The sequence below is a fragment of the Pelophylax lessonae genome (genome assembly GCF_965119305.1).
Source record: "Pelophylax lessonae genome assembly, chromosome: 2".
Taxonomy (NCBI): domain Eukaryota; kingdom Metazoa; phylum Chordata; class Amphibia; order Anura; family Ranidae; genus Pelophylax; species Pelophylax lessonae.
The window spans coordinates 295,693,718-295,717,628 of NC_138769.1; the positions used below are offsets into that span (position 1 = coordinate 295,693,718).

The 23,911-nt window shown below is 46.8% G+C and overlaps 1 protein-coding gene across 2 annotated transcripts in view; it reads left to right on the forward strand.

The window, feature by feature from the left end:
* CEPT1 (choline/ethanolamine phosphotransferase 1) overlaps positions 1-23,911 on the forward strand; it is a 126,691-nt gene that overhangs the window by 76,109 nt on the left and 26,671 nt on the right. For both annotated transcript variants that reach the window (XM_082247783.1, XM_082247784.1), the window contains exons 6-7: positions 10,038-10,169; positions 22,873-23,031. In XM_082247783.1, coding sequence (XP_082103909.1) covers positions 10,038-10,169; positions 22,873-23,031 — 291 coding nt within the window. The remainder of the gene's footprint in view (positions 1-10,037; positions 10,170-22,872; positions 23,032-23,911) is intronic.

The window sequence follows — 23,911 nt, forward strand, 5'->3', positions numbered from 1 at the left end:
ATGTGCACACACATGCACAAAAATGCATACATGCTTACACACATACAAACACAGATATACATGCATATACACACATATATACGCATATATACACAAATGCATGTAAACCTACACACATGCATACATTCATATAAACATGCATTCATAGATGCACACATGCAAATACTCACATGCACATATATATATATATATATACATGGAACAAAGAAAGGAGGGGTCATGAAATGAAGGATCACTATGACACATGGAAGGCAAGGCAGGAAGGATCAGTATGACACAGGGCACATGGAAGACAGGAAGGATCACTATGGCATATGGAAGGCAGGAAAGATCACTGACACATGGAAGACAGGAAGGATCAATATGACACATGTAAGACAGGAAGGATTAGTATGGCGTATGAAAGGCAGGGATGAGAACTATAAAACATGGAAGACTGGAAGGATCACTATGGCACTTGTAAGGCAGGAAGGATCAGTATGGCATATGGAAGACTGGAAGGATAATTATGGCATATGGAAGACAGAAAGGATCAGTATAACACATGGAAGGCAGGAAGGATCACTATAATACATGTAAGGCAGGAAGGATCAGTATGGAATATGGAAGGCAGGAAGGATAACTATGGCATATGGAAGGCTGCAAGGATCAGTACAGTATATGGAAGGCAGGAAGGATAACTATAAAACATGGAAGACTGGAAGAATCACTATGGCACATGAAAGGCAGGAAGGATCACTATGACACTTGTAAGGCAGGAAGGATCAGTATGGCATATGGAAGACAGGAAGGATAATTGTGGCATATGGTAGGCAGAAAGGATCAGTATAACACATGGAAGGCAGGAAGGATTACTATGACATATGTAAGGCAGGAAGAATCAGTATGGCATATGGAAGGCAGAAAGGATCATTATAACACATGGAAGGCAGGAAGGATTACTATGACATATGTAAGGCAGGAAGGATCAGTATGGCATATGGAAGGCAGAAAGGATCATTATAACACATGGAAGGCAGGAAGGATCAATATGACACATGTAAGGCAGGAAGAGTAAGTATGGTATATGGAAGACAGGAAGGATCAGTATGGCATATGGAAGACAGGAAGGATCAGTATGGCATATGGAAGACAGGAAGGATCAGTATGGCATATGGAAGGCAGGAAGGATCAGTATGGCATATGGAAGGCAGGAAAGATCACTATGACACATGTAAGGCAGGAAGAATCAGTATGGCATATGGAAGGCAGGAAGGATCAGTATGACACATGGAAGGCAGTAAGGATGACTATGACCCGTAAGGCAGGTAGGATCAGTATAGCATATGGAAGTCAAAGGATCACTATGACACATGAAAGGCAGGAAAGATCAGTATGACACATGGAAGGCAGGAAGGATCACTGCGACACATGGAAGGCAGGAAGGATCACTGTGACACATGGAAGGCAGGAAGGATCAGTATGGCATATGGAAGGCAGAATGGATGAGTATAACCCATGGAAGACAGCATGATCACTTTAACACATGGAAGGCAGGAAGGATCAGTATGACACATGGAAGGCAGGAAGGATCAGTATGACACATGGAAGGCAGGAAGGATCAGTATGACACATGGAAGGCAGGAAGGATCAGTATGACACATGGAAGGCAGGAAGGATCAGTATGACACATGGAAGGCAGGAAAGCTCACTAAAGCATGGCATCACTTTTTATAAAATCTTTCTACATGACCTTTTATATGAAAAATGTGTATAACCAAATTATCTGCATGCAGTCATTTTGGCTATGAAAATTTAAGAGAAGCTGTATGTCTAAATATAGTGTTTTGAAAATGTTAAAAATAATTAGCATGTGAAAGCATACAAGACTGAGCTGCTAGCTGCTCTCTCCCTCGATATTACACTAAGTGAGACAATGCAGCCTTTACTACGAGGAGGGGGAGGAGCAGCTTCAGGTAAACATTCTAGTCAATGAAGGCTGTAGGAAAGGAGAGGAGGCGTGGAGTGGAGGAGATAGTGTTCCTAATGCTTGCTACAGACTTGAGGGGGGGGGGGGTGGTGGTGGGTGCGAGATGGAGAACTGCAACGACGGAGGCACGTATTCTGATCACGCTTTTATATCTCAGGTCAGCTCTCAGGGGGGAAGTCCGGACTAGGGATGATCGAACGGTTCGGGTCGACCATCGGTTCGACCCGAACATTGGGCGTTCGAAATTCGGCCGAATTCCGAACCTTTGCGGTAAAAGTTTGGAATTCGGTCACCAGAACCGCCCAAAATGCAATGGGACAGGAACTGGGCTTTACAAGCCTGTGATTGGCCCAGAAACGTCAGTAAAAGCCAATTGAGGGGGCAAGAGTCTGCTAGGAATGGGATTGGAGTGACTACGGGGTCCAGAGGCCCATCAGGAATGAATACGCCCCCCAGTATATAACATAGCCCCGCCAAACCTCTAGCACTGTAATACAGAGGCTGTGGAAGAGAGTGGAAGCATTTGTGTTTCTCCTGCTGCTTGTAAAGCTCCAGTGTCATTTTGCAATTATCTTCTGCTGTATGGAGCTGTACAGTATAGTTAGATTCAATAATCTCATTTTTGTTGGGATGCTTTTAGGTGTCAGGGTGACCGTAGTGTAGTTTAGGGTGACCTGACTCTGCCATGCCAGGGTGACCGAACTCTGCCATGTCAGGGTGACCCCACTATGCAGATTCTGGGTTAGGGGTGTATATATATATATATATATATATATATATATATATATATATATATATATATACCCCTATACAGAAGTTCAGATGTCATGCCTGCCTCCAAACTCCTTCAAAAAACGCCTGAAACAAAAACGCCCAGGTGTGAAAGGAGGATAACAACATCCCTGCGCTACTGAAATTCTAAGAAAAATAATCTTGTTTTTTTTCTGGTTCTGGACATGCTACAGAGCTGACACTTCACAGGTACACTTTTTAGACCCCCCCCCCCCCCCGACACTAAATCCAAAGAAATCTCATTTTTTTTTTCAATAATTGGCTCTCTATCAAAAACGACAATTTTTAAGAATTTTTTTTTTGCCTGATTCATATAGTCCCTGAGGCATGACCCAGAACCCTAGGCACTTTTTAGGGGCATTTATTGGGTTTTAGGACTTCAAAATGGTGTTTTTTGATCCCCGAAGTTCGGGTCCCATTGATTTCAATGGGGTTCTGGAATCCTAACCGAACTTTCGGGAAATTTGGGTGTTCTGGTCGAACCAAACTTTTCAAAAGTTCGATCATCCCTAGTCAGGGCCAGGCAGAATCAACCAGGTACTTTAGAAGATAGAAAGGGGCAATTGAAAAAGCAAAAGCACTATGCTACAGCTTGTACCTTAACCACTTTACCACCGGAGGATTTTCCTGCTTTTTGCGATTCGGCACTGTGCAACTTTAACTGACAATTGCGCGGTCATGCAACGCTGTACCCAAACAAAATTTACGCCCTTTTTTTCCCCCACAAACAGAGCTTTCTTTTGGTGGTATTTGATCACCTCTGCGCTTTTCATTTTTTGCGATATTAATAAAAAGCGACAATTTTGAAAAAATAACAATATTTTTCTACTTTGACAGTTAAAAAATATCCAATATATTCAATTTTTGTCATATATTTAGGCCAAAATGTATTTAGCTACATGTCTTTAACAAAAAAATTCTCAATGAGCGTATTTTTAACCGCTTTAAGACTGGAAGATTTTACCCCATTCCTGACCAGGCCATATTTTGCGATTCGGCACTGCGTTACTTTAATGGACAATTGCGTGGTCGTGCAATGCTGTACCCAAATTAATTGACATTACTACAGTAATCAATGCTATAAATATGCACTGTTACTGTAAAAATAACACTGGCGGGGATAGGGTTAGCTTTTATTGGTGATCAAGGGGTTAATGTATGCCTGGTGCTTACTGACGTGTGTGGGGGGAGGGGACTGTGTGACACAGGCACATGCTATGCTGAATCCTGCAATCTGTCCCTGCCTGTCACTTAGGAGACAGGTTTACACAAGCGGGCGGATCTCCACACTCGATCCCCGACGATCGGGGAAGAGGGGCGGTGATCACCGCCGCTCCTCCCCTGGCCCGACTCCCGCTGTGACTGAATACAGCGGGAGTGAGCCTCCGGCGGCGCGCGCGCGCCGCCCACGAAGGGAGGAGTCCAGCGACATAGGTCTACGTAGCTGGACGATCACGAACCACTTTGCCGCAGTAGGCTCATTGTGAGCGGTTGGCAAGTGGTTAAATGGACAGGGGCATCTTTTTTTTTTTTTTCTTTTTTTTGGGGGGGGGGGGGGGTAAACAATCACTTTAGGAAATCATAAGGTAATTTTGAAATTTAATGGCAGAAGAACATCTCGAAAAAGTTTGAAGCAGTGCCACAAAAAGATAGCAAAGTAAGTGGTTCCTACAAGGAAGTCCTGGAAGAACATTTTGCAACCAGTTAGGTTAATTGACAATATGTCAGTAACATGATTGGGTATTAAAAGAGAGAGTCAGAGTGTCTCAGAAGTAAAGATGGGCAAAGGTTCACCAATTTGTGAAAAGCTGCATCTAAACATTGAGCAATTTCAGAATATTGTTCCTTAACATAAAATTGCAAATACTTTAACCACTTGCCTACTGTGCACTTTAACACCCTTCCCATCCAGGCCAATTTTCAGCTTTCAGCGCTGTCACACTTTGAATGACAATTGCGCGGTCATGCTACACTGTACCCATATGAAATTTTTTTCACACAAATAGAGCTTTCTTTTGGTGGTATGTAATCACCTCTGGGTTTTTTATTTTTTACAAAAAAAAAAGAATAAAGACAGAAAATTTTGAAAAAAAAAAAGTTTTTCTTATTTTCTGCGAGTAAATTTTGAAAATAAATTTTTCTCCTTCACTGATGTGCGCTGATGAGGCGGCACTGATGGGCACTGATAGGCTGCACTGATGAGGTGGCACTTATGGGCACTGATGAGGAGGTACTAATATGCCGCACTGATAGGTGGCACTGATAGGCGGCACTGAGAGGTGGCACTGCTGGGCACTGAGAGGTGGCACTGCTGGGCACTGAGAGGTGGCACTGCTGGGCACTGAGAGGTGGCACTGCTGGGCACTGAGAGGCGGCACTGACGGGCGGCACTGATAGGCGGCACTGATGGGCACTGGTGGATGGCACTGGACACTGACGGGTGGCACTGATGAGCGGCACTGATGGGCAGCACCATCAGTGTCCACACTCAGTGCCCATAGTGCTGCCAGTCAGTGCTCATCAGTGCCTAGATGAGCAGGCACTGATGGGCACTGACTGGCAGCACTATGGGCACTGATTGTGGGCATTGATGGGGGCACTGATGGCGGGCACTGGTGGGGGGGGCACTGTGTGTATGTTTTTACCTTTTAGTAATCATGCCCTGATTACATGTCTGTGTCCCCGGCGCTGTGAGGCTCCCCCTCCTTCCTCACACTGCAGGCTCTGTGTGAGGAAGGAGCGCCGGCGATGAGAGATGATCTCCTATGTTTACATATGAGATCATCGCTCATTGGACGGCCCCTTCACGTTGTGAATGGCCGCTGTGATTGGCCATTCACCACGATCTGTGATCTTGGACACGGCCGACACAGATTTTCCCCGGGAGCGCGCGGGGGGGCGTGTCACTGGGAGGCCGTTTAAAAACAGCCTCCCGAAAATTCAAGTCCGCGCTGCAGCCGTATATAGGCTGTAGCGCGGATGGGGGAGGTTAAATATTTACAGTAACTATCTACAGTAAATGTATATATTTAAAGAATATACCTCGCGCCTAGGAGTACCTAATAATATGACGTGTACTAATTAATATAAAAATAAATAGTATATAACGGAGCAGCTGCTATAGATAAAATTGATTTAGTAAAAAAACTCCCAAGCTAAAAGGGATAATATAGCGCTTGCTAGTAGGATGCAAATGGGGATAAAATACCAATCTAAAAGCATAAAAAGCTAAAATATATGCCCATAAAATGTGCATTTTAAGGGCATATATTTTAGCTTTTTATGCTTTTAGATTGGTATTTTATCCCTATTTGCATCCTACTAGCAAGCGCTATATTATCCCTTTTAGCTTGGGCGTTTTTTTACTCAACTATCTACAGTACTTTATATCAAAAGATTCAGAAAATCTGGAGAAATCTCTGTGCGCAAGGGACAAGACTGAAATGCAATATTGGATTCCCATGTCTCTGGGTCTGCAGAAGGCACTGCATTAAGAACAGGCACGATTCTATAATAAACATCACTGCTTGGGCTCAGGAATACTTCCAAAAATCACTGTCTGTGAACACATTTCTCTTACGTCCTCTGACAGTCGCCGCCCACTCATGCAATCTGCACGTCTGGGTATTGGTCTTATCCACAGGAATAGATTTTGTTAGAAAACATTCACAAAACCTTTGTATAGACACACCTACAGGGGGCTGTCCCTCTGGTCCAATACCCCCATCTAGCTGCATTCCCAATTCAGTTTGTCTCTGCCTAGCTTAGGAGTAGGCTAGCTTTTCCCTGGCTGGGGCTGCAGTCTCAGCCTTTTTTCTTCTTCTTATTTTTTTTTCTCTCTCTGAGAAAGTGTTTTTATTTCATAGGACGAGGTCAGGTCCCTCAGGGACAACGAGTTCTCCTCGCTTCGGACCTGCATGCGGTCCCTGGGCTTGATGGTGTCGGCTTTCGAGGCGATCCCATTTGCACAGATTCACACGAGATCTCTTCAAGCGGAGATTCTCGCCAGGTGGGACAGACGTCCTCACTCTTTGGAAAGAAGGATTTCTTTGAGCCCCCAAGTCCGATCGGATCTTCTGTGGTGGCTGCGGTCTCCGGCTCTGATGGAAGGCAAGTTCTTTCGCCTGCTACTGTGGACTGTGGTCACCACGGACGCCAGCCTGTCGGGCTGGGGTGGGGTTCTGGGCAATTTGTCTGCCCAGGGCACCTGGTCGGCGGGGGAATCCTCCCTGCCGATAAATGTCTTGGAACTGCGAGCAATCAGGCTCTGTTTGCTCCGTTGGTCGGATCGTCTGCGGGGCTGCCCAGTGCAGGTACAGACGGACAAAGCCACTGCGGTGGCTTACATCAATCACCAAGGGGGCACATGGAGTGCCCAGGCGGCCAAGGAAGTGGCCGAGATTCTGTCCTGGGCCGAGACGCAGGTCCCGGCGATTTCGGCAGTTCACATTCCAGGTGTGGAGAACTGGCAGGCGGACTATCTGAGTCGCCAGACCCTGGACCAGGGGGAATGGTCCCTACACCCGGAGGTGTTTCAGATGCTGTGTGCGCGGCGAGGATCCCCGGATGTGGATCTGTTCGCGTCTCGGCTCAACAACAAGGTGGAAAGATTTGTGGCTCGCACGCGCGACCCTCTGGCAGACGCGTTGGTGGTGCCCTGGCATCGGTATCGCCTGATTTACGCATTTCCACCGATTCAGTTGTTGTCCAGATTCCTTTGCAGGTTGGTCTTGGAACCAAGGTTGGTGATTCTAGTGGCACCAGACTGGCCGCTCCGGTCTTGGTACAGGGACATCATGCAACTGGTTGTCAAGCCTCATTGGCAGCTTCCACTATGAGATGATCTTCTGTCTCAGGGGCCGATCTTCCATCCTGCTTTTACAGTCGCTGGCTTTGACAGCGTGGCTTTTGAAAGCCAAGTCTTAAGAGACCGAGGTCTCTCGTCAGCGGTCATTCCTACCTTGCTCAAGGCTAGGAAGGCTTCCTCTGGTAAGATTTATTATCGTACCTGGAAGGCTTATTTCGCCTGGTGTGAATCGCAGGGGTTCCATACCCGCTCCTTTTCGTGGCGAGGGTGTTGGCTTTCCTGCAATCTGGTGTGGAGCAGCGCCTGGCGCTGACCACTATTAAGAGCCAGTTATCTGCGTTGGCCATTTTTTTCAACGCCCTCTGTCATCGAATTCCTTGATCCGTGCTTTCATTCAAGGGGTGCATCATCTGGCTCCCCCTAGGAGAGCAGCATTGCCTCCTTGGGACCTGAATTTGGTTTTGTCCGTTTTTTGTAACGTCCTCCCTTTGAGAACATCTGGGAGATTCCTCTGCCGGTGCTGTCAGAAAGTTGCCTTTCTGGTGGCGGTCACATCTGCTCGCAGAGTGTCGGAGTTGGCGACCCTGTCTTGCCACTCCCCCTATCTGGTTGTTCATAGGGACAAAGTGGTCTTGCGACCTCATCAGTCCTTTCTTCCGAAAGTGGTTTCGGATTTCCATCTCAACGAGGACATTGAAGCCTAAGCATCCTAAGGAGTTGCCTTGCATTCCTTGGATGTGGTAAGGGCAGTCAGGGTTTACCTGTCGTCTACTGAATCCTTCAGAAAGTCGGATTCTCTTTTTGTCCTTCCTGAGGGACCTCGGTAGGGTACGGCTGCCTCTGCGGCAACCATTTCCAAATGGATCAGACAGACGGTTGTACAGGCCTATTCAATTGGGGATAAGGTTCCACCTTTCCCTGTCACAGCGCACTCTACCAGAGCGGTTAGTGCGTTCTGGGCCTTCCGCCATCAGGCGTCGGTGTCTCATGTGTGCAAAGCGGCGACCTGGTCATCCGTGCATACCTTTACTAAATTCTACAAGCTTGATGTCCTGGCATCGGCAGATGCCTCTTTTGGCCTCAAAGTTCTGAGTGCGGCAGTGCCTTAAGGGAGACATGGTGGTTAGCCTGTCTCCTCCTGTTGGGGTTTTTTTCCCCTTGTTTATTTTGCTTTCCTGGGTTTGTTCGCTCCTGTTGAGCTTTCTTGTTACCCAGTGTTTTTTACCTTTCTGATTCAGATAAGGTTCTTTTCTCTGACCTGGGTGCTACGTTTCCCACCCCTCACATCTACACTGCTTTAGGACGTCCCAGAAGTGCAGATTGTATAAGTGGGTGGCGACTGTCAGAGGACGTAAGAGAAAATAGAATTTTTGTAAGAGCTTACCGTAAAATTATTTTCTCTGAGTCCTCTGTCGCCGCCCCCCACCCCTCTTTTGGGGTTCATGGATCTCTATACTGCTTGCTTACCAAACTGATTTGGGAATGCAGCTAGATGGGCGTATTGGACCAGAGGGACAGCCCCCTGTAGGTGTGTCTATACAAAGGTTTTGTGAATGTTTTCTAACAAAATCTTCTGCCTAGCTTACTCCTGTGGATAAGACCAATACCCAGACGTGCAGATTGTATGAGTGGGAGGCGACTGTCAGAGGACTCAGAGAAAATAATTTTACGGTAAGTTCTTACAAAAATTCTATTTTCACCCTGCCTTCCAAGAATTCAAGGTAAAGCTCTTATTAAAAGAAGAAGCCATATCTGAACATGATCCAGAAAATAAATTTTACATTCTTTTTAGCAAACATAGGTGCCACATTCACTGAACTAAAGAGGAGAGGGACCTTCTGGCTTGTTATCCGCGCTCAGTTTAAAAGCCTGCAGTTCTGATGGTATTGGGGTGCGTTGATTTGTCTTGAATGGGCAGCTTGCACATCTAGAAAGGCACCGTCAATGCTAAAAGACATATCCAGGTTTTAGAGCAGCATATGCTCCCATCCAGATGACCACAGCATGGCTTCACTTGACATTACCAGAGTGTTGTCAAAAGAAGAGATAATGCTACACCCTGGTAAACATGGTCCTGTCCCAACTTTTTTTGGTGTTGCTGACAATTATTTCAAAATTGCCTTACCACTTTTCTAAAAATTGTATTTTTTCTTAGTTTATTATTATTAGAATACAGGATTTTTATAGTGGCAACAGCTTGTGCAGCACTTTACAACACAAGGTCAGACAGTACAGTTACAATACAATTTAATCTGAGGTCCCCTGTTCGTTTTACAAGCAGGTTAAACATCTGATTTTTTTTATTTTGTTTTTTAATGTGAATAAAATATGGATTTATGAGATTTGAAAATCATTGAATTCTGTTTTTATGTAGATTTTTACACAGCATCCCAACTTTCTGTCATTGGGGTTGTATAATAGATGCATATTTGCTTATTCCAGCTTTTCTCCCTATTTCTCCTTATAAAGGTTCCAGTTCTGAACATCCAAGTAAAAATTGTTCCAGCCCTCGGCACTGTTGCTGGCACCATATTTTCTTCTATCAATTACTTCCGAGTTATCTTTACCGGTGGTGTTGGGAAAAATGGATCAACAATAGCAGTAAGTTTTTAATTAAAAATATAATAGTACAATGTATACTTCAGTCTACAAAGACTTGGATGAGCTTTGCAAACAATACTGTAAGGAGCCTAAAGGGTTAGTTCACACGAATAGAAAACCTGTAAAGCTGACCCAACACCGGACCCCTTACACCCACCCAACCCACCCCCCCTGCCCCCGAAAGTACCAACTGTACTAACCTCCTAGGAATCTGAGCTGTCAAGACTTCCGAAAGCCGCTCCAACAGTCCAGGGATTCGAAATCCCTGCTGCTTTCTCTCCTCTCCATCTAGTGCTGCCAGCACAGACCAGGTGGATTCTAAATGGTCAGCACTGTCACATGGATGGCGCTGAGCAATCAGAATCCTTCCGGCCCGTTCTGGGATTTCTGGTCGGAGAAGAGAGAATGCAGCAGTAATTTCAAATCCCCAGACTGTTGAAGTGGCTTATGGGAGCCTTGACAGCAAAGGATTGTCGGAGGTAAGTACAACGGGGACTGGAGGTTGGGGAGGGGGTCCGGTGGTTAGGTCACCTTTACACACTTTAGGTCACCTTTCTGTGATGGTGAATTTACACTTTAAAATTTTATAAACTGCTGGTTCCTAAACTGTTACATGCCAGCATAGCGCAGCTTTGTCAAATGTAACTATGTATACAGTGGCAAGAAAAAGTATGTGAATCTCTTGAAATCAACTTGGTTTTCTACAGTAATTTGCATAAAATGTGATCTGATCCTCATTTAAGTCACAATAGACAAACACAATCCCTAGTATTCATAAAGACTGACGCAGGCAGACTTTGTGAAAGTGTCATTTGTGTTCTAAAAATAGTGCAAAATGTGCCCAAATCTTGTACCGGTCTAGAACTTGGTGCATGCTGTGCCACTTTTAGAATACACTTGAGACAATTTTACAAAATCTGTCTGTGCTAGTTCCTCTCTCTACACCAAAAGAGAGTTGATCTTAAGTAGCTTCACTTTCATAAGATTGTTGGTATTTTAGTTTCAATTTAGCGTATTCTTTGCACCACAGTGTAAAAGTGGCACATTTTAGAACACACCTGAATTTGGTGCACGAGTCGCTGTCAGATCCAGTCATATAATACTCGTATTGCAAATGCTTCATGAAATTGGCAATACAATAACAAGAAGGATTAACACCAATCTGCTTAAACTGATAAACGCACAAACTATGCTAATTTCCCGTATCTTTATTGAACACCATAAACATTCACAGTGTTGAATAGCTTTACCTTTGGAGGTAATAGCTGGTCGAACCTTCTTTGGCAGCAATGACTTCAAGCAAGCGCATTGGTAGCTCTGTATCAGACCTGCACAATGTTCAGGAGGAAGTTTTGTCAATTCCGCTTTACAAAACGTCTTCAGCTCAGACACATATGTAGGATGTCTGGTGTGAACGGCGCTCTTAAGGTCATTCCACAGGATCTCTATGGGGTTTAGGTCTGGGCTCTGATTGGGCCATTCGAAAAGGCACATTTCCTTTACTCTATCATTCATTGACAGACACAGCTCCTGTTCTTCTTAACCATTGGGTTATACTGCCCCATACAGGAGTAGGACTTTAGGCAGAAAAAAAAGCTTGACTATGCCTATGGGCAGTCCCAGGGGTATACTGCCACTCTCTGCTATAGGCACTCAGCTTTTTTCTGCCTAGTCAGAAGTAAGAACCTAGTTCCTTGCTGGGATCTTCGGCCCTGGCAATTTTTTTCCTTTTTAATGGATTTTTCTATTTTTCCTGCGAGGATCTACAATAAACTGCTGGACTGGGCGACCAGCTGGATATTTTTAAAAATTCAGTGGTCACCCCAGTCTGGCCAGCGAGTTAAATGTCTCACGAGGTGGCATATGACCTGGCCTCAGCCTGAGTTGCAGCGTTCCTCCTGGCCGACAGCCCCCCATTTCGATGGAGAGGAGGTTCTGTCTGGAGCAGTGCCCATCCTGTTCCTGGTATGGTAAGTAGTTGTTCCCTCTCTCTCCTCCTAGAGGGTTTTGGGGTGGACGAAGGCCCCTCCCTGGGACAGTCGGACCCCTGCGTTCTCCTCCTTCCCAAGCAGCGTCCACCCCCCCCCCCCCTCTCAGTGGTCCCTGCGGACACTTTGTCCCTCACCTGCCTACCCCCCCCCTATTCCCCTTGGGGTGGCCATACCACCTTTTCAGGTTGTTCTGGGGTGCTGAGCTGGTGATAGGGGTGGGAGGAGGGCGTGCCGCCAATAAACGGCGGTGGGAGCCCCTCCTCATCCATTGGTGCTGACTCCTGGATGTTTCTCTTCCTGATCGCCGCATGTGTGTGCAGAGGGGCGGTGAGTCTGGTGGGGGTCCTTTCCCTCTCGGTTGGTGCTCTGTGCCTGGTGACCTGCGGTGCTGCCAGCCGCGGTGGGGGTGTCCCTAGCAGTGTTTTTACACCTTTTTTTGTGGGTCCCCCTTTTTTCACTCATGGAGTTTCCTGGGTACATTTCCCTACCTGATCCCCTCTGAGGCTGCCAGGCCCTCGGGGGACCCAACAATTCCTTACTGCACTGACGACAGTCCTGGAGTCTTTGGTGTCCTGGGGAAACGGGCTAACAAAAAGAGTCCCCCTCCTTCACTTGCCTCATCTGTCTCATCAGATCCTGAATCTGATTTGGATGCCGCAGACGCGAGTCACCCTGTTGGGCCTGTGTCCACACACCCTTATTTCTCAGATAAGGAGCAGAAAAGGCGCTGGTGGATGCAATGATTGTATCTGTGCGTGAGACTTTAAAAATGGAGGATGCGGCTGATGCCACATCGGAGTTGTCGGTTCCTTTTGGCAACCACAAGCCTTCCATAGCGGCAAGGGCATTCCTCTTTCCCGCTTACGTTGCCAAAATTCCGCTAAACAGTGGTGTTTTCCAATACGTCCCCTTGGGGTCCCTAAGCGTTTTGCTATGCGGTACTCTTATGAGGACTCCCTGCCTAAAAAATGGACTGTTCCACCTGTGGTGGACTCTCCGGTTTCTAGGGTAAACAAAGCAACCATGATTCCGGTTGAGGAGTCTCCGGCCTTTAGGGACCCAGCTGACAGAAAAGCAGAGGCTGTGGCTCACCATATGTACACTGTGGTTGGTTCAGGACTTAGGGTGGTTGTTCCTATTGCCCTGGTGTCGCAAACTCTGACCGAGTGGGCCAAGCTTTTATGCCGGGACCTGGAGGGGGAGCAGCTTTCCCCTGCCTTTGCTAATCTGGCAGACCAGTTGGTCCAGGGGCTGCAGTTTGTGATGCCTCTTTGGATGCATTTCCTCTGATTGCGAAGGCTGTCTGTCTCAGCAGTGGTCCTTAGGCGTGTTATTTGGCTTAAATGCTGGTCTGCAGACCAGACTTCTAAGAAGGCCTTATCTGATTCCCCCTTCCTAAGCGATCAACTGTTTGGAGCTTCCCTGGATGGCATCATTAAGGGTCTCACAGGGGGGAAGAGTACCTTTCTTATGCAGACTAGTAAGGGCAAGGAGCCCTGTCGTAGACGTGGTCCATCCTTCTCGGCTCATAAGAAGTTTTTTCATCCTACAGGGCCTCCCCTGGAGGATCCAGACGATCCTGGTCTGGCAAGCTGAGAGCGGGCTTCTCCAGACCTGCTCACAAGGCTACCTCAGCATGAAGGGGTGGCCTCACCCGCATGTGGGGTGGGGGGATGTCTTCCCTTGTTTCTGGACCCCTGGACCTCCCTGGTACCGGACAAGTGGATCCACTAAGTCATACGGTCCGGCTACAAGATCGAGTTTCATTCCTATTTTCCAGAAGGGTTTTTTCCCTCAAACTTGCGCCTGTCCCCAGACCGCTTACGGGGTCTCCTTGGGGCAGTGCATGATTTGCTGAGACAAGGAGTTATTGTTCCGTCTTCGGAACATTTTCAGGGGTTTTATTCAAACCTGTTTACAGTCCCCAGGAAGGAGGGCAAGGTGCGTCCAATTCTGGACCTCAAGGCGCTAAACTGCTTTGTGCGAATGCAGAAGTTCCGATTGGAGTTTATTCACACAGTAGTGGCATCCCTGCATCAGGGGGATCTTCTTGCTTCTATCAACATCAAGGACACTTACCTTCACATTCCAATATGGGTATGTCACCGGTGCTTCCTCTGCTTGGCCATGGGAGAGGACCATTATCCGTTTGTGTTGTTACCCTTCGACCTCGCCTCCGCTCCTCGGGTCTTCTTAAGTGTTGGTCCCGGTGCTGGCATTGTTGTGTCAGCGGGGGGATCGCGGTACTTGGGTTCCTGGATGATCTGCGATCTCTGAAGGAGTTTGGTTGGATTCTGAAATCTGCTCTGGTTCCTTCCACAAATCTAGACTATCTGGGCCTGACTCTGGACTTGGCCTTAGCCAGAGTGTTCCCCTGAAAAAGCTCCAGAAACTGTGGGAAGCAATTCATTTTCTGTTGTCCAGCAGACAGTCATACCTTCAGACTTGCATGCGGGTGCTGGGTCTGATGGTGTCTGCCTTCAAGGCGGTTCCGTTTGCACAGTTCCACACGAGATCTCTGCAAAGAGAGATTCTGTTCAAATGGGACAAGAATCCACAGTCCATAGACAATCTGAACCGGCTGAGCTAGGGTACGAGAGGGTCCCTGATCTGGTGGCGTCTTTCTTTGGCACTTTGCAAGGGCAAATCCTTTCTCCCCCTGTACTGGACAGTGGTCACCATGCTTGCCAGCCTATCTGGGTGGGGAAGCGTCCTCGGAAAAGATTCTGCTCAGGGGGACTGGACACTGGAAGAGTCCAGACTGCCGATCAATGTACTGGAGCTCTGAGCGATCAGACTTTGTCTGGATCATTGGATGGATCGTCTTCAGGGGGGTCTGGTGCGAATTCAATCGGACAATGCCACGGCCATGGCCTATGTCGATCACCAAGGGGGCACAAGGAGTGTCCTGGCCACTCAGGAAGCAGCTGGCATTCTAAGGTGGGCAAAACGTTTAGTTCCAGCCATCTCTGCTGTACACAGATTCAGGGGTGGAAAATTGGCAGGCAGATTACCTCAGTCGACAGGCGTTGGACCAGGGGAAATGGTAACTTAATCCGGATGTGTTTTATCAGTTTTGCCTCCAGTGGGTCACTCCCAAGGTGGACCTGTTGGCCTCTCGTCTCAACAGGAAGGTGCAGAGGTTTTTGGCATGGTCTCAGGACCCTCTGGCAGATGCCACAGACGCGCTGGTGGCCCGGGGGGGGGGTCAGTATTGTCTGATTTACGCCTTTCTCCCTCTCAAGCTTCTGCCAAGACTTCTGTGTAGGATCGTGGCAGAAAGGATTCCGGTCATCTTTGTGGCTCCACACTGGCCTCGCCGGTCTTGGTTCGCCGATGTTCATTGGAAACTTCCTCTCAGGGAAGATCTGCTGTCACAAAGGCCAATCTTCCATCCTGCTTTACAGTCGCAGGCTTTAATGGCTTGGCTGTTGAAAGGCAGGTGCTGAAAGTTAAAGGTTTGTCTAATTCAGTGATTCCTATGCTGTTAAAAGCTAGAAAATCTAGCTCTAGGAAAATCTACCATCCTACATGGAAGTCGTACATTGCGTGGTGTGAGTCTCTTGGGGTTCATCCCTCACTCCTTTACGGTGGCTCGGATCTTGACCTTCCTCCAATGGGGGGGTTGAGCAGCGCCTGGCCTTGAGTACTGTCAAGGGCCAGGTCTCTGCCTTGGTAGTCTTCTTTCAAAGAACATTGCCCACACTTTGCTTGGTGCGTACTTTTATCCAGGGAGCTTGACATTTGGCTCATCTAGTGCCGTCTCCATTGCCGCCCTGGGACCTCGATTTGGTGCTTTCAGTCCTCCAGAAACCTCCTTATGAAAATCTTAGGGAGGTTCCCCTGTTACGTTATTCCTTTTTTGGTGGCAGTCACTTCTGCGGGCAGGGTTTCGGAGCTGGCGGCATTGTCTTGGCGTTCACCTTACTTGGTGGTTCACGGAGATAAGGTGGTTCTTCATCCCTGTCCGTGGTTCCTTCAAAGGGTTGACTCTGATTTTCATTTGAATGAAGACATTGTGTTGCCTTCCCTGTGTCCCAGGCCAAAACATCCTAAGGAGATTGCCTTGCATTTCTTGGATGTGGTTCGGGCAATTAGGGTGTACCTGGCAGCTACGGAGTCTTTAATGAAGTCAGACTCCCTATTTGTGCTCACGGACGGACCGCAGAAGGGGTTGTCCGTTTCTGCTGAGACCATTTCCAGATGGATCAGACAGACAGTGTTTCAAGCCTATTCAATTAATGGTCAGGTTCCTCCTTTCCCTGTTACATCACATGCTACTAGGGCGCTTAGTGCCTCCTGGGCCTTCTGTCATTGGGCGTCGATAAAGGTTTGCAAGGCGGCTACCTGGTCTTCTGTGCACACCTTTACAAAATTATATAAAGTGGATGTGTTGGCATCTGCGGATGCTGCTTCCTTTGGCCGCAAGGTTTTGCAGGCTGCTGTTTAGAGGACCTCTTTGAGGGTGTATTGTTTTTTTCAGGTGAGCTCCATTTGTTCTTGGTTGACCTCCATATTACCTGGTTGGCTATGGTTTAGCCTTGGTGAATTTTTTTCTGTCGTTTCCACCCCTCATGTTTAACACTGATTTGGGACGTCCCAATGGTTAATAAGATCAGGAGCTGTGTCTGTCAATAAACAATAGAGAAAATGGGATTTTTGTCTTACCGTAAAACCCATTTCTCTGATCATTGATGGACAGAGCACCCACCCCTCTGTGGAGTTGGATTTCTTCTGACACTGCTTGTAACAAAACTGAGTGCCTATAGCTGAGAGTGGGAGTATAACCCCCTGGGACTGCCCATAGGCGTAGTCAAGCTTTTTTTCTGCCTAGTGTCCTACCCCTGTAGGTGGCAGTATAACCCAATGGTTAAGAAGATCAGGAGCTGTGTCTGTTAATGAACATCAGAGAAATTGATTTTATGGTAAGACATAAATCCCTCATTTTCTGAAGCCAGTCTTTGGTGGATTTACTTCAATGCTTTGGGTCATTGTCCTGCTGCATCACCAAACTTCCTTCAAGCTTTAGCTGGTGGTCAGCCACCCTGAAATTGAATATTTTGGTAGACTTTGGAATTCATATTCCCATCCCTAATGGTAAGTGGTCCAGGCCCTGAGGCAGAGAAGCAAGCCCAAATCATGATGTTCCTGCAATATACTTCATCTTTGAGATGATGCTTTGATGTTTGTAAACTGTGCTCTTGTTGAACATAGTGCTGAGCATTCTTCCTAGTTCAACTTTTGTTTCATCCATCCACAAAACATTTTCCCAGTAGTGTTGCAGTTTGCCAAGGTGCTCTTTGGCAAACTTGAGGCACACTGCAATTTTTTTTTTTTTCCTGTCGACTGATTGATAAACCTTAAAACTTTGAGATTGCTTTTTATTGCTTTTCAGCCTTATGCAAATCAACTATTCTTGATGGTATGGTTCACATCAGCTGATGCTTCTTATGAACAGCAATCTTAAAATGTTTTGAGTGTCTTTTATCCATCAAAGTCGCTCTAAACCACACCTCTGAATGCATTTCATTAACTAGACTCCAGGTATGCAAACTACTGACTCCAATTAGCTTTTGTTTAAGTAATTAGTCTATGGGTTCACTTACTTGTTTTCTCCAGCACTGTGAATGTTTACTGGGTGTGTTCATTAAAGACACGACAAATTAGAATTATTTGTGTTATCAATCTAAGCACATTGTCTTTGTCTATTGTGATTTGGATGAGGATCAGATCATATTTTATGGCAAATTACTGCAAAAAAAAAAACTGTTAATTCCAAGGCATTCACATAATTGTTCTTTCTACTATATGTAGCTTCCTTCTTGTGTGAAAAATTTGTAAGCCAGTTGGGGCATGTGATTGAGTAACGATGTTATTTTTTTCCATTATTTTTTCAACATGAGAAATTATATTTTCTCTAGCGCTCATCGACAGACGTAGTCCTCGGTGATACACCACCTTCGGGTTATGTTACCTCCGCAGGAGCAGGACTAGACAGGAAATTAAAAAGCTCTGGCCACACCCTAGGGGCAGTCCCAGAGGGTATATCCTCTCTCTCTCTGCCTCAGCAAATCAGTTATTTTCTGTCTAGTTAGGAGTAAGGACCTAGATACCTTGCTGGGATCTTAGGTCCTGGCAAGAAATTTTTTTTTTCTAAAAGGATTTTTGGACAGCTTTTTTTCTCCAGTGTTCCTGTGAGATCTTCAAGCAAGAAAGCTGAACTGGGCGACGGGCTGGATGTTGAGATCCGGTGGTCACCCCAGTTCAGCCTACGAGCGCGTGCAGGCCATAGCTCCGCGCTGAGTCGGCCGCGACAAAGTCCCATTAAAGGACTGAACCCGCGAGTTAAACGTCTCGCTGAAACGCCAAAGACCATGAGTCACGGCGTCTGTATCGGTCGACAGCCCTCCCGCCCCGGTGGAGAGGGTACTGTCAGGAGTTGGTGCCCGCCTGGTTCCGGTATGGTGAGTAGTATGTTCCCCCTGTTTTCCCTGACGGGTTTTGTGGTGAACGCGGGCCCCTCTCTGTATGGTAAGAAAGAGTTTCTTTCTATCCTATAACATGTCACAAATCCTCCTACTTTGAGTGTGATTTTATGTGTGCAAAAGCCAGGAGGCTTGGTTTGGGAGCTAACAATCTATTGTATACATGTTTTAAAGATGTAATCTGTGGCATTCTGGGAATCTTATGGGTTAAGTATAAGCTACCTACCAGTCAGAAGCCATGGACATGTAGACTGCCTTCCAAGTCAGATCTCCAGCTAATAGCAGGCCTCCCGAACGGCCATGCGGTCCGCCAGGGCCGGTACCGCCAGACACGCCATATCCCCATGCAGAGAGAGTGTTGTGTGCCTGCAGCACACCGCTAGTCAGCACAGGCCGCCGCCATTTTTTTTGCTGGATCGCACGAGCCGCCATTTTGGCGTAGCCTCGTGTCTCCAGCATGGGGGCGGCCATGTTTTAGGTGATTCTACACCTCGTGGAGCTTGGGGGAGGCGCCGGAAGGCGTACAGAGGGGCGGAGCCGCCTCCTTTCTTCCTGGGCAGCCAGCCAAAAGACTTCCTGTTTGTCTAAGACAGCGCTGTAAGCTGTTGCAGTTCAACTCTGAACATCAAGTGGTGAGCCTGGGGGTCTATCTCTCTCTCTCTCGATCGATAGGGATCCCTAGCAGGTAACACTAAGGGGTTTTTTGTGGCGCTGAGGGTCAAAAAAAAAAAAAAAAAGTTTTTCTTTACTTTGAATTATATCATCCAGGAAGTAACTGGAGTTATTATGGACCCTGCCACACAGATTCCCCCACCTGTTTCCCTCGAGGGGGCCTCGGGACCCGCCGGTGTACAGAGTATAGAGTCATTTACAGCAATTTTGGAGTCTATGGTGGCTCGGGTGGAGGCGGCCTGTCAGGGACGGGGGTCAAGGAAGCGACCCCCGCCTACCCCTATACTATCTGATACCTCTGACTCTGATTCAGAGATGGTCACTGCAGTTGCAGGTTCCTCTGCAAGGGCTGCTATCCCAGGTAAAGCCCCCTCAGACAGTGAGGAGGACGCTTCTTCTCCTGCTATAATTCAGGAAGAAGCATTGGTGGACGCACTAGTTGTGGCAGTGCAAGAAACCTTAAAACTTGAGGCTTTACCGGCAGAGGCAACTGAAACAGAGAGGCCTTTTGGGACTAATAAGCCCATCAAGACGGCGAAGGCTTTTCCTGTACCTAAATGTTTTGGAAATCAGATTAAAGGAGAATGGGAACATTCTAAACGTACCTTTACTATTTCCAAGCGTATTGCTAGACGCTATCCGTTTGAGGAATCCATCATTAAGAAATGGACGGTACCACCAGTCGTGGATCCGCCTATTTCCAGGCTGAATAAAGCCACGGTTATTCCAGTGGAGGACACTTCGTCCTTTAAGGATCCGGTGGATCGAAAGATAGAAGCGGAGTCCCGCACTATCTTTTCTCTGATAGGGTCAGCATTTAGACCAGTAATTGTTATTGGTCTAGTTTCCCAGACACTTACAGAATGGGCGAAGATGGTACGCCAAGATCTTAGGGGAAAAGATATTCCCCAGGAAACATCTGATTTGATAGAACAGATCATACAAGGGCTACGGTTTATCTGTGACGCAGCCTTGGACACTACTCCCTTGTTAGGGCATGCATCTAAGTTAGCAGTGATCCTCAGACGTGTGCTGTGGTTAAAATGCTGGTCAGCTGACCTAGGTTCCAAAAAGACCTTGACTAATCTCCCTTTCCAGGGGAATCGTCTATTTGGAGCCAACCTAGATGAAATCATTAAGGATGCCACCGGGGGCAAGAGTACTTTTTTGCCACAGGCTGCAAAAGCTAAGGAACCTCGCAACAAGCGAGGACCTTTCTTTACCGCCCATAAAGGACGCCCGGCTGGTACTTCCGGGAAAGGCAAGACTCCTCCAGGAGGGTTCAAGAAGGGCTGGTCGGACAAGCAGAGGACCAACCCAGCCAAACCCGAAGTAAAGGAGTACACAGCCTGAAGGTGCGCCCCCACCCAATTTCAGGGTGGGGGGACGTTTTCACCGGTATTCAGGACATTAGATCGAGCATCAACCACTACTACCGGTGCGATTCTTCCCTTCCAACATTTAAGTACAGGAAGCGGTAGTTACCGTTCCCTGTATAGATCTTTTCCTTTACCTTTTCCTAAGATTAGTCCCGATACCTCACAGGAATCGGATCTGATTGACCAGATAGGCCAAGTAGCCTCTAGTCGGGTGACTTCGGTCCCTGAGGTTCAACCAGAAAAGATCACCTTGCCTGATAACTATCAGGTATCTGATAAATGTGTGGGAACAGAAAACGACCAGACTTTCTCGGATGGTCGGGGCCAGATACCTCTAGGGACGCCTGGTTCAGATCCTATCAGCGCCAGTGGTCCTAGAAATTCTAGGCTGGCCTCTTCAAGCCGGCCTGGCCGACTTGGACATGTTAGTCGCAGACGTTCCGTGGGAACTTCGTCTCAGGGAGTGTCTGTAGTCTCTAGGACCTATTTACCTTCGTGCTTTACAGTCGCTGGTTTTAATGGCCTGGCCATTGAGACCCAAGTACTGAAGGACAGAGGTTTGTCTACTTCAGTCATTCCTACCCTTATTAAAGCAAGGAAAGCGACTTCCAGCAAAGTCTATTATCACACATGGAAGACTTACATTGCGTGGTGCGAATCTTTAGGATTTCCTCCACGTACCTATTCGGTGTCTCGAATATTGGCCTTTTTGCAACAAGGGGTTGAGCAGAAGCTAGCCTTGAGCACCATCAAGGGTCAAGTTTCAGCATTAGCAATCTTCTTTCAGAAACCTTTAGCTACCAAATCCTTGGTGCGGAATTTCATCCAGGGGGTGCGGCACCTGGCTCCTCCAGTCCGCGCGCCCTTACCGCCCTGGGATCTTAATTTGGTTTTGTCGGTTCTACAGAAACCTCCCTTTGAAAACATCAGGGAGATTCCCTTGCTTACTTTATCCCAGAAGGTGGCCTTCTTGGTGGCTATTACTTCTGCTCGCAGGGTGTCAGAACTGGCTGCATTATCATGCCAGTCCCCATACCTAGTGATTCATAGGGATAAGGTAGTACTTCATCCTAAGCCATCTTTTCTTCCTAAGGTGGTTTCAGATTTTCATCTGAATGAAGATATTGTACTACCTTCCTTGTGTCCTCAGCCCAAGCATCATCGGGAACATGCGTTGCATTCCTTGGATGTGGTTCGGGCAATCAGGGTATACCTGAAAGCTACGGAATCATTCCGTAAGACGGATTCACTTTTTGTGATCACGGATGGCCCCAGAAAGGGTTTGCCTGCATCTGCCGCGACCATTGCCAAATGGATTAGACAAACGGTGGTACAGGCTTATTCTATTAAGGGTCAGAGTCCTCCGTTCCCTGTTAGGGCGCACTCCACTCGAGCGCTCAGTACTTCCTGGGCCTTTCGCCATCAGGCGTCAGTGGTCCAGGTATGTAAGGCGGCCACTTGGTCGTCGGTACATACCTTTACTAAATTCTATAAAATTGATGTGACGGCATCGGCGGATGCCTCATTTGGCCGCAAGGTTTTGCAGGCCGCAATTTGAGGAGACCGGTGGTCTACCTCGAGGGTTTTTTTCTGTTTGAAAAATTTTTTTGTTGAGTCTCATCATTAAGGATGAGCATTGTAAACCTCTAATTGGCACCGGTTGGGCCTTCTAGATTGGGATTTGATTTCCATTTTCCCACCCCTCAGTTGTGATACTGCTCTGGGACGTCCCGAAGGTGGTGTATCACCGAGGACTACGTCTGTCGATGAGCGCTAGAGAAAAATGGATTTTTGTAAAATCTTACCGTAAAATCCTTTTCTCTTAGCTCATCGACAGACGTAGTCCCCGCCCCTCTGTTTTGGAGTTGGGTTGGGTTAAATTCTCTAAGCACTGCTTTTTCACATAACTGATTTGCTGAGGCAGAGAGAGAGAGGATATACCCTCTGGGACTGCCCCTAGGGTGTGGCCAGAGCTTTTTAATTTCCTGTCTAGTCCTGCTCCTGCGGAGGTAACATAACCCGAAGGTGGTGTATCACCGAGGACTACGTCTGTCGATGAGCTAAGAGAAAAGGATTTTACGGTAAGATTTTACAAAAATCCATTTATTTTAAATTTTATGTTTTTTTGTTTTTTGTTTTTTCTCTTTTTCTATTCATGATTTTACTTCTATTCTAGGGGACCAGTGTATTGTCCCCAATGCTACACATTGGCACAGTCATTATTTTAGCATTGATGATTTACAAGAAATCTGCTGTTCATCTTTTTGAAAAGCATCCGTGCCTTTACATTCTTGCGTTTGGATTTGTTTCTGCGAAAGTAACAAATAAGCTAGTGGTAAGCAATTTCACTTGTTTTTTTAAACACTTCATACCACTATATGTTTTGAACTTGTTATACTACCCATACAATAAGCTCTTAGTATGTTCTAAGACTGATGACTTATTTTGATTCTAGATTATTTCTTCTCACTTTCATTTTCTAACAATTTTCAGTTTACAAATCTAATGTAGAAATAGTCATAACAAGCCATCAAAAGCAGTAAGATTGCAAAGATCACAGTACAGTTATCTTGATATGGAACTACCGTGTGGCTGTTAACCTCTTGAAAGTTTAGGTTATACATAGGAGAGGAGATATAGTACATTGTGAGATCATATGGGGCCGGGGGAGGATACGGGAGAAGCAAGGGAAGGAGGAAAGATATAAAAATAGGGAGGAGGGGAGAAACAGAAAATAGGGGAGATATGTATGATGGTTAAGAAAGCAACATGAGAGAGTAAAGCCCCGTACACACGTGCAGATTGTCGGCCGAACGATCGGCCGTCTTTTGACCCGGGCTGTCGTGTCCGCTGAAAAGTGCAAAAGACTGCTCACGAATTTTGTCCGCCAACAACAGCCGACTGCAGAAGTGATGTCATGTGATGGTTAACTTTCCCTGTGTTTTTTCTTTTCTGAGCATGCCCAGTCTTGCAAATCTGCTGTCTGTCGGCCAAAATCTGTACTGACTGGCGAACAATCGGCCGTTCTGGTGTCGGCATACAAAAATTTTAATGCTTGCACGACAGAATCTGTTCGGCCGAAAGTGCGCTGTCGGAAGCATCATACTAACAAGCCGAAAATCGGCCGATCGGTCGTCGGCCGAATCTTTTCGGCCGACAATCTGCACGTGTGTACGGGCCTTAAGATATTCTGAATTTGTTACATATGTTAAGAT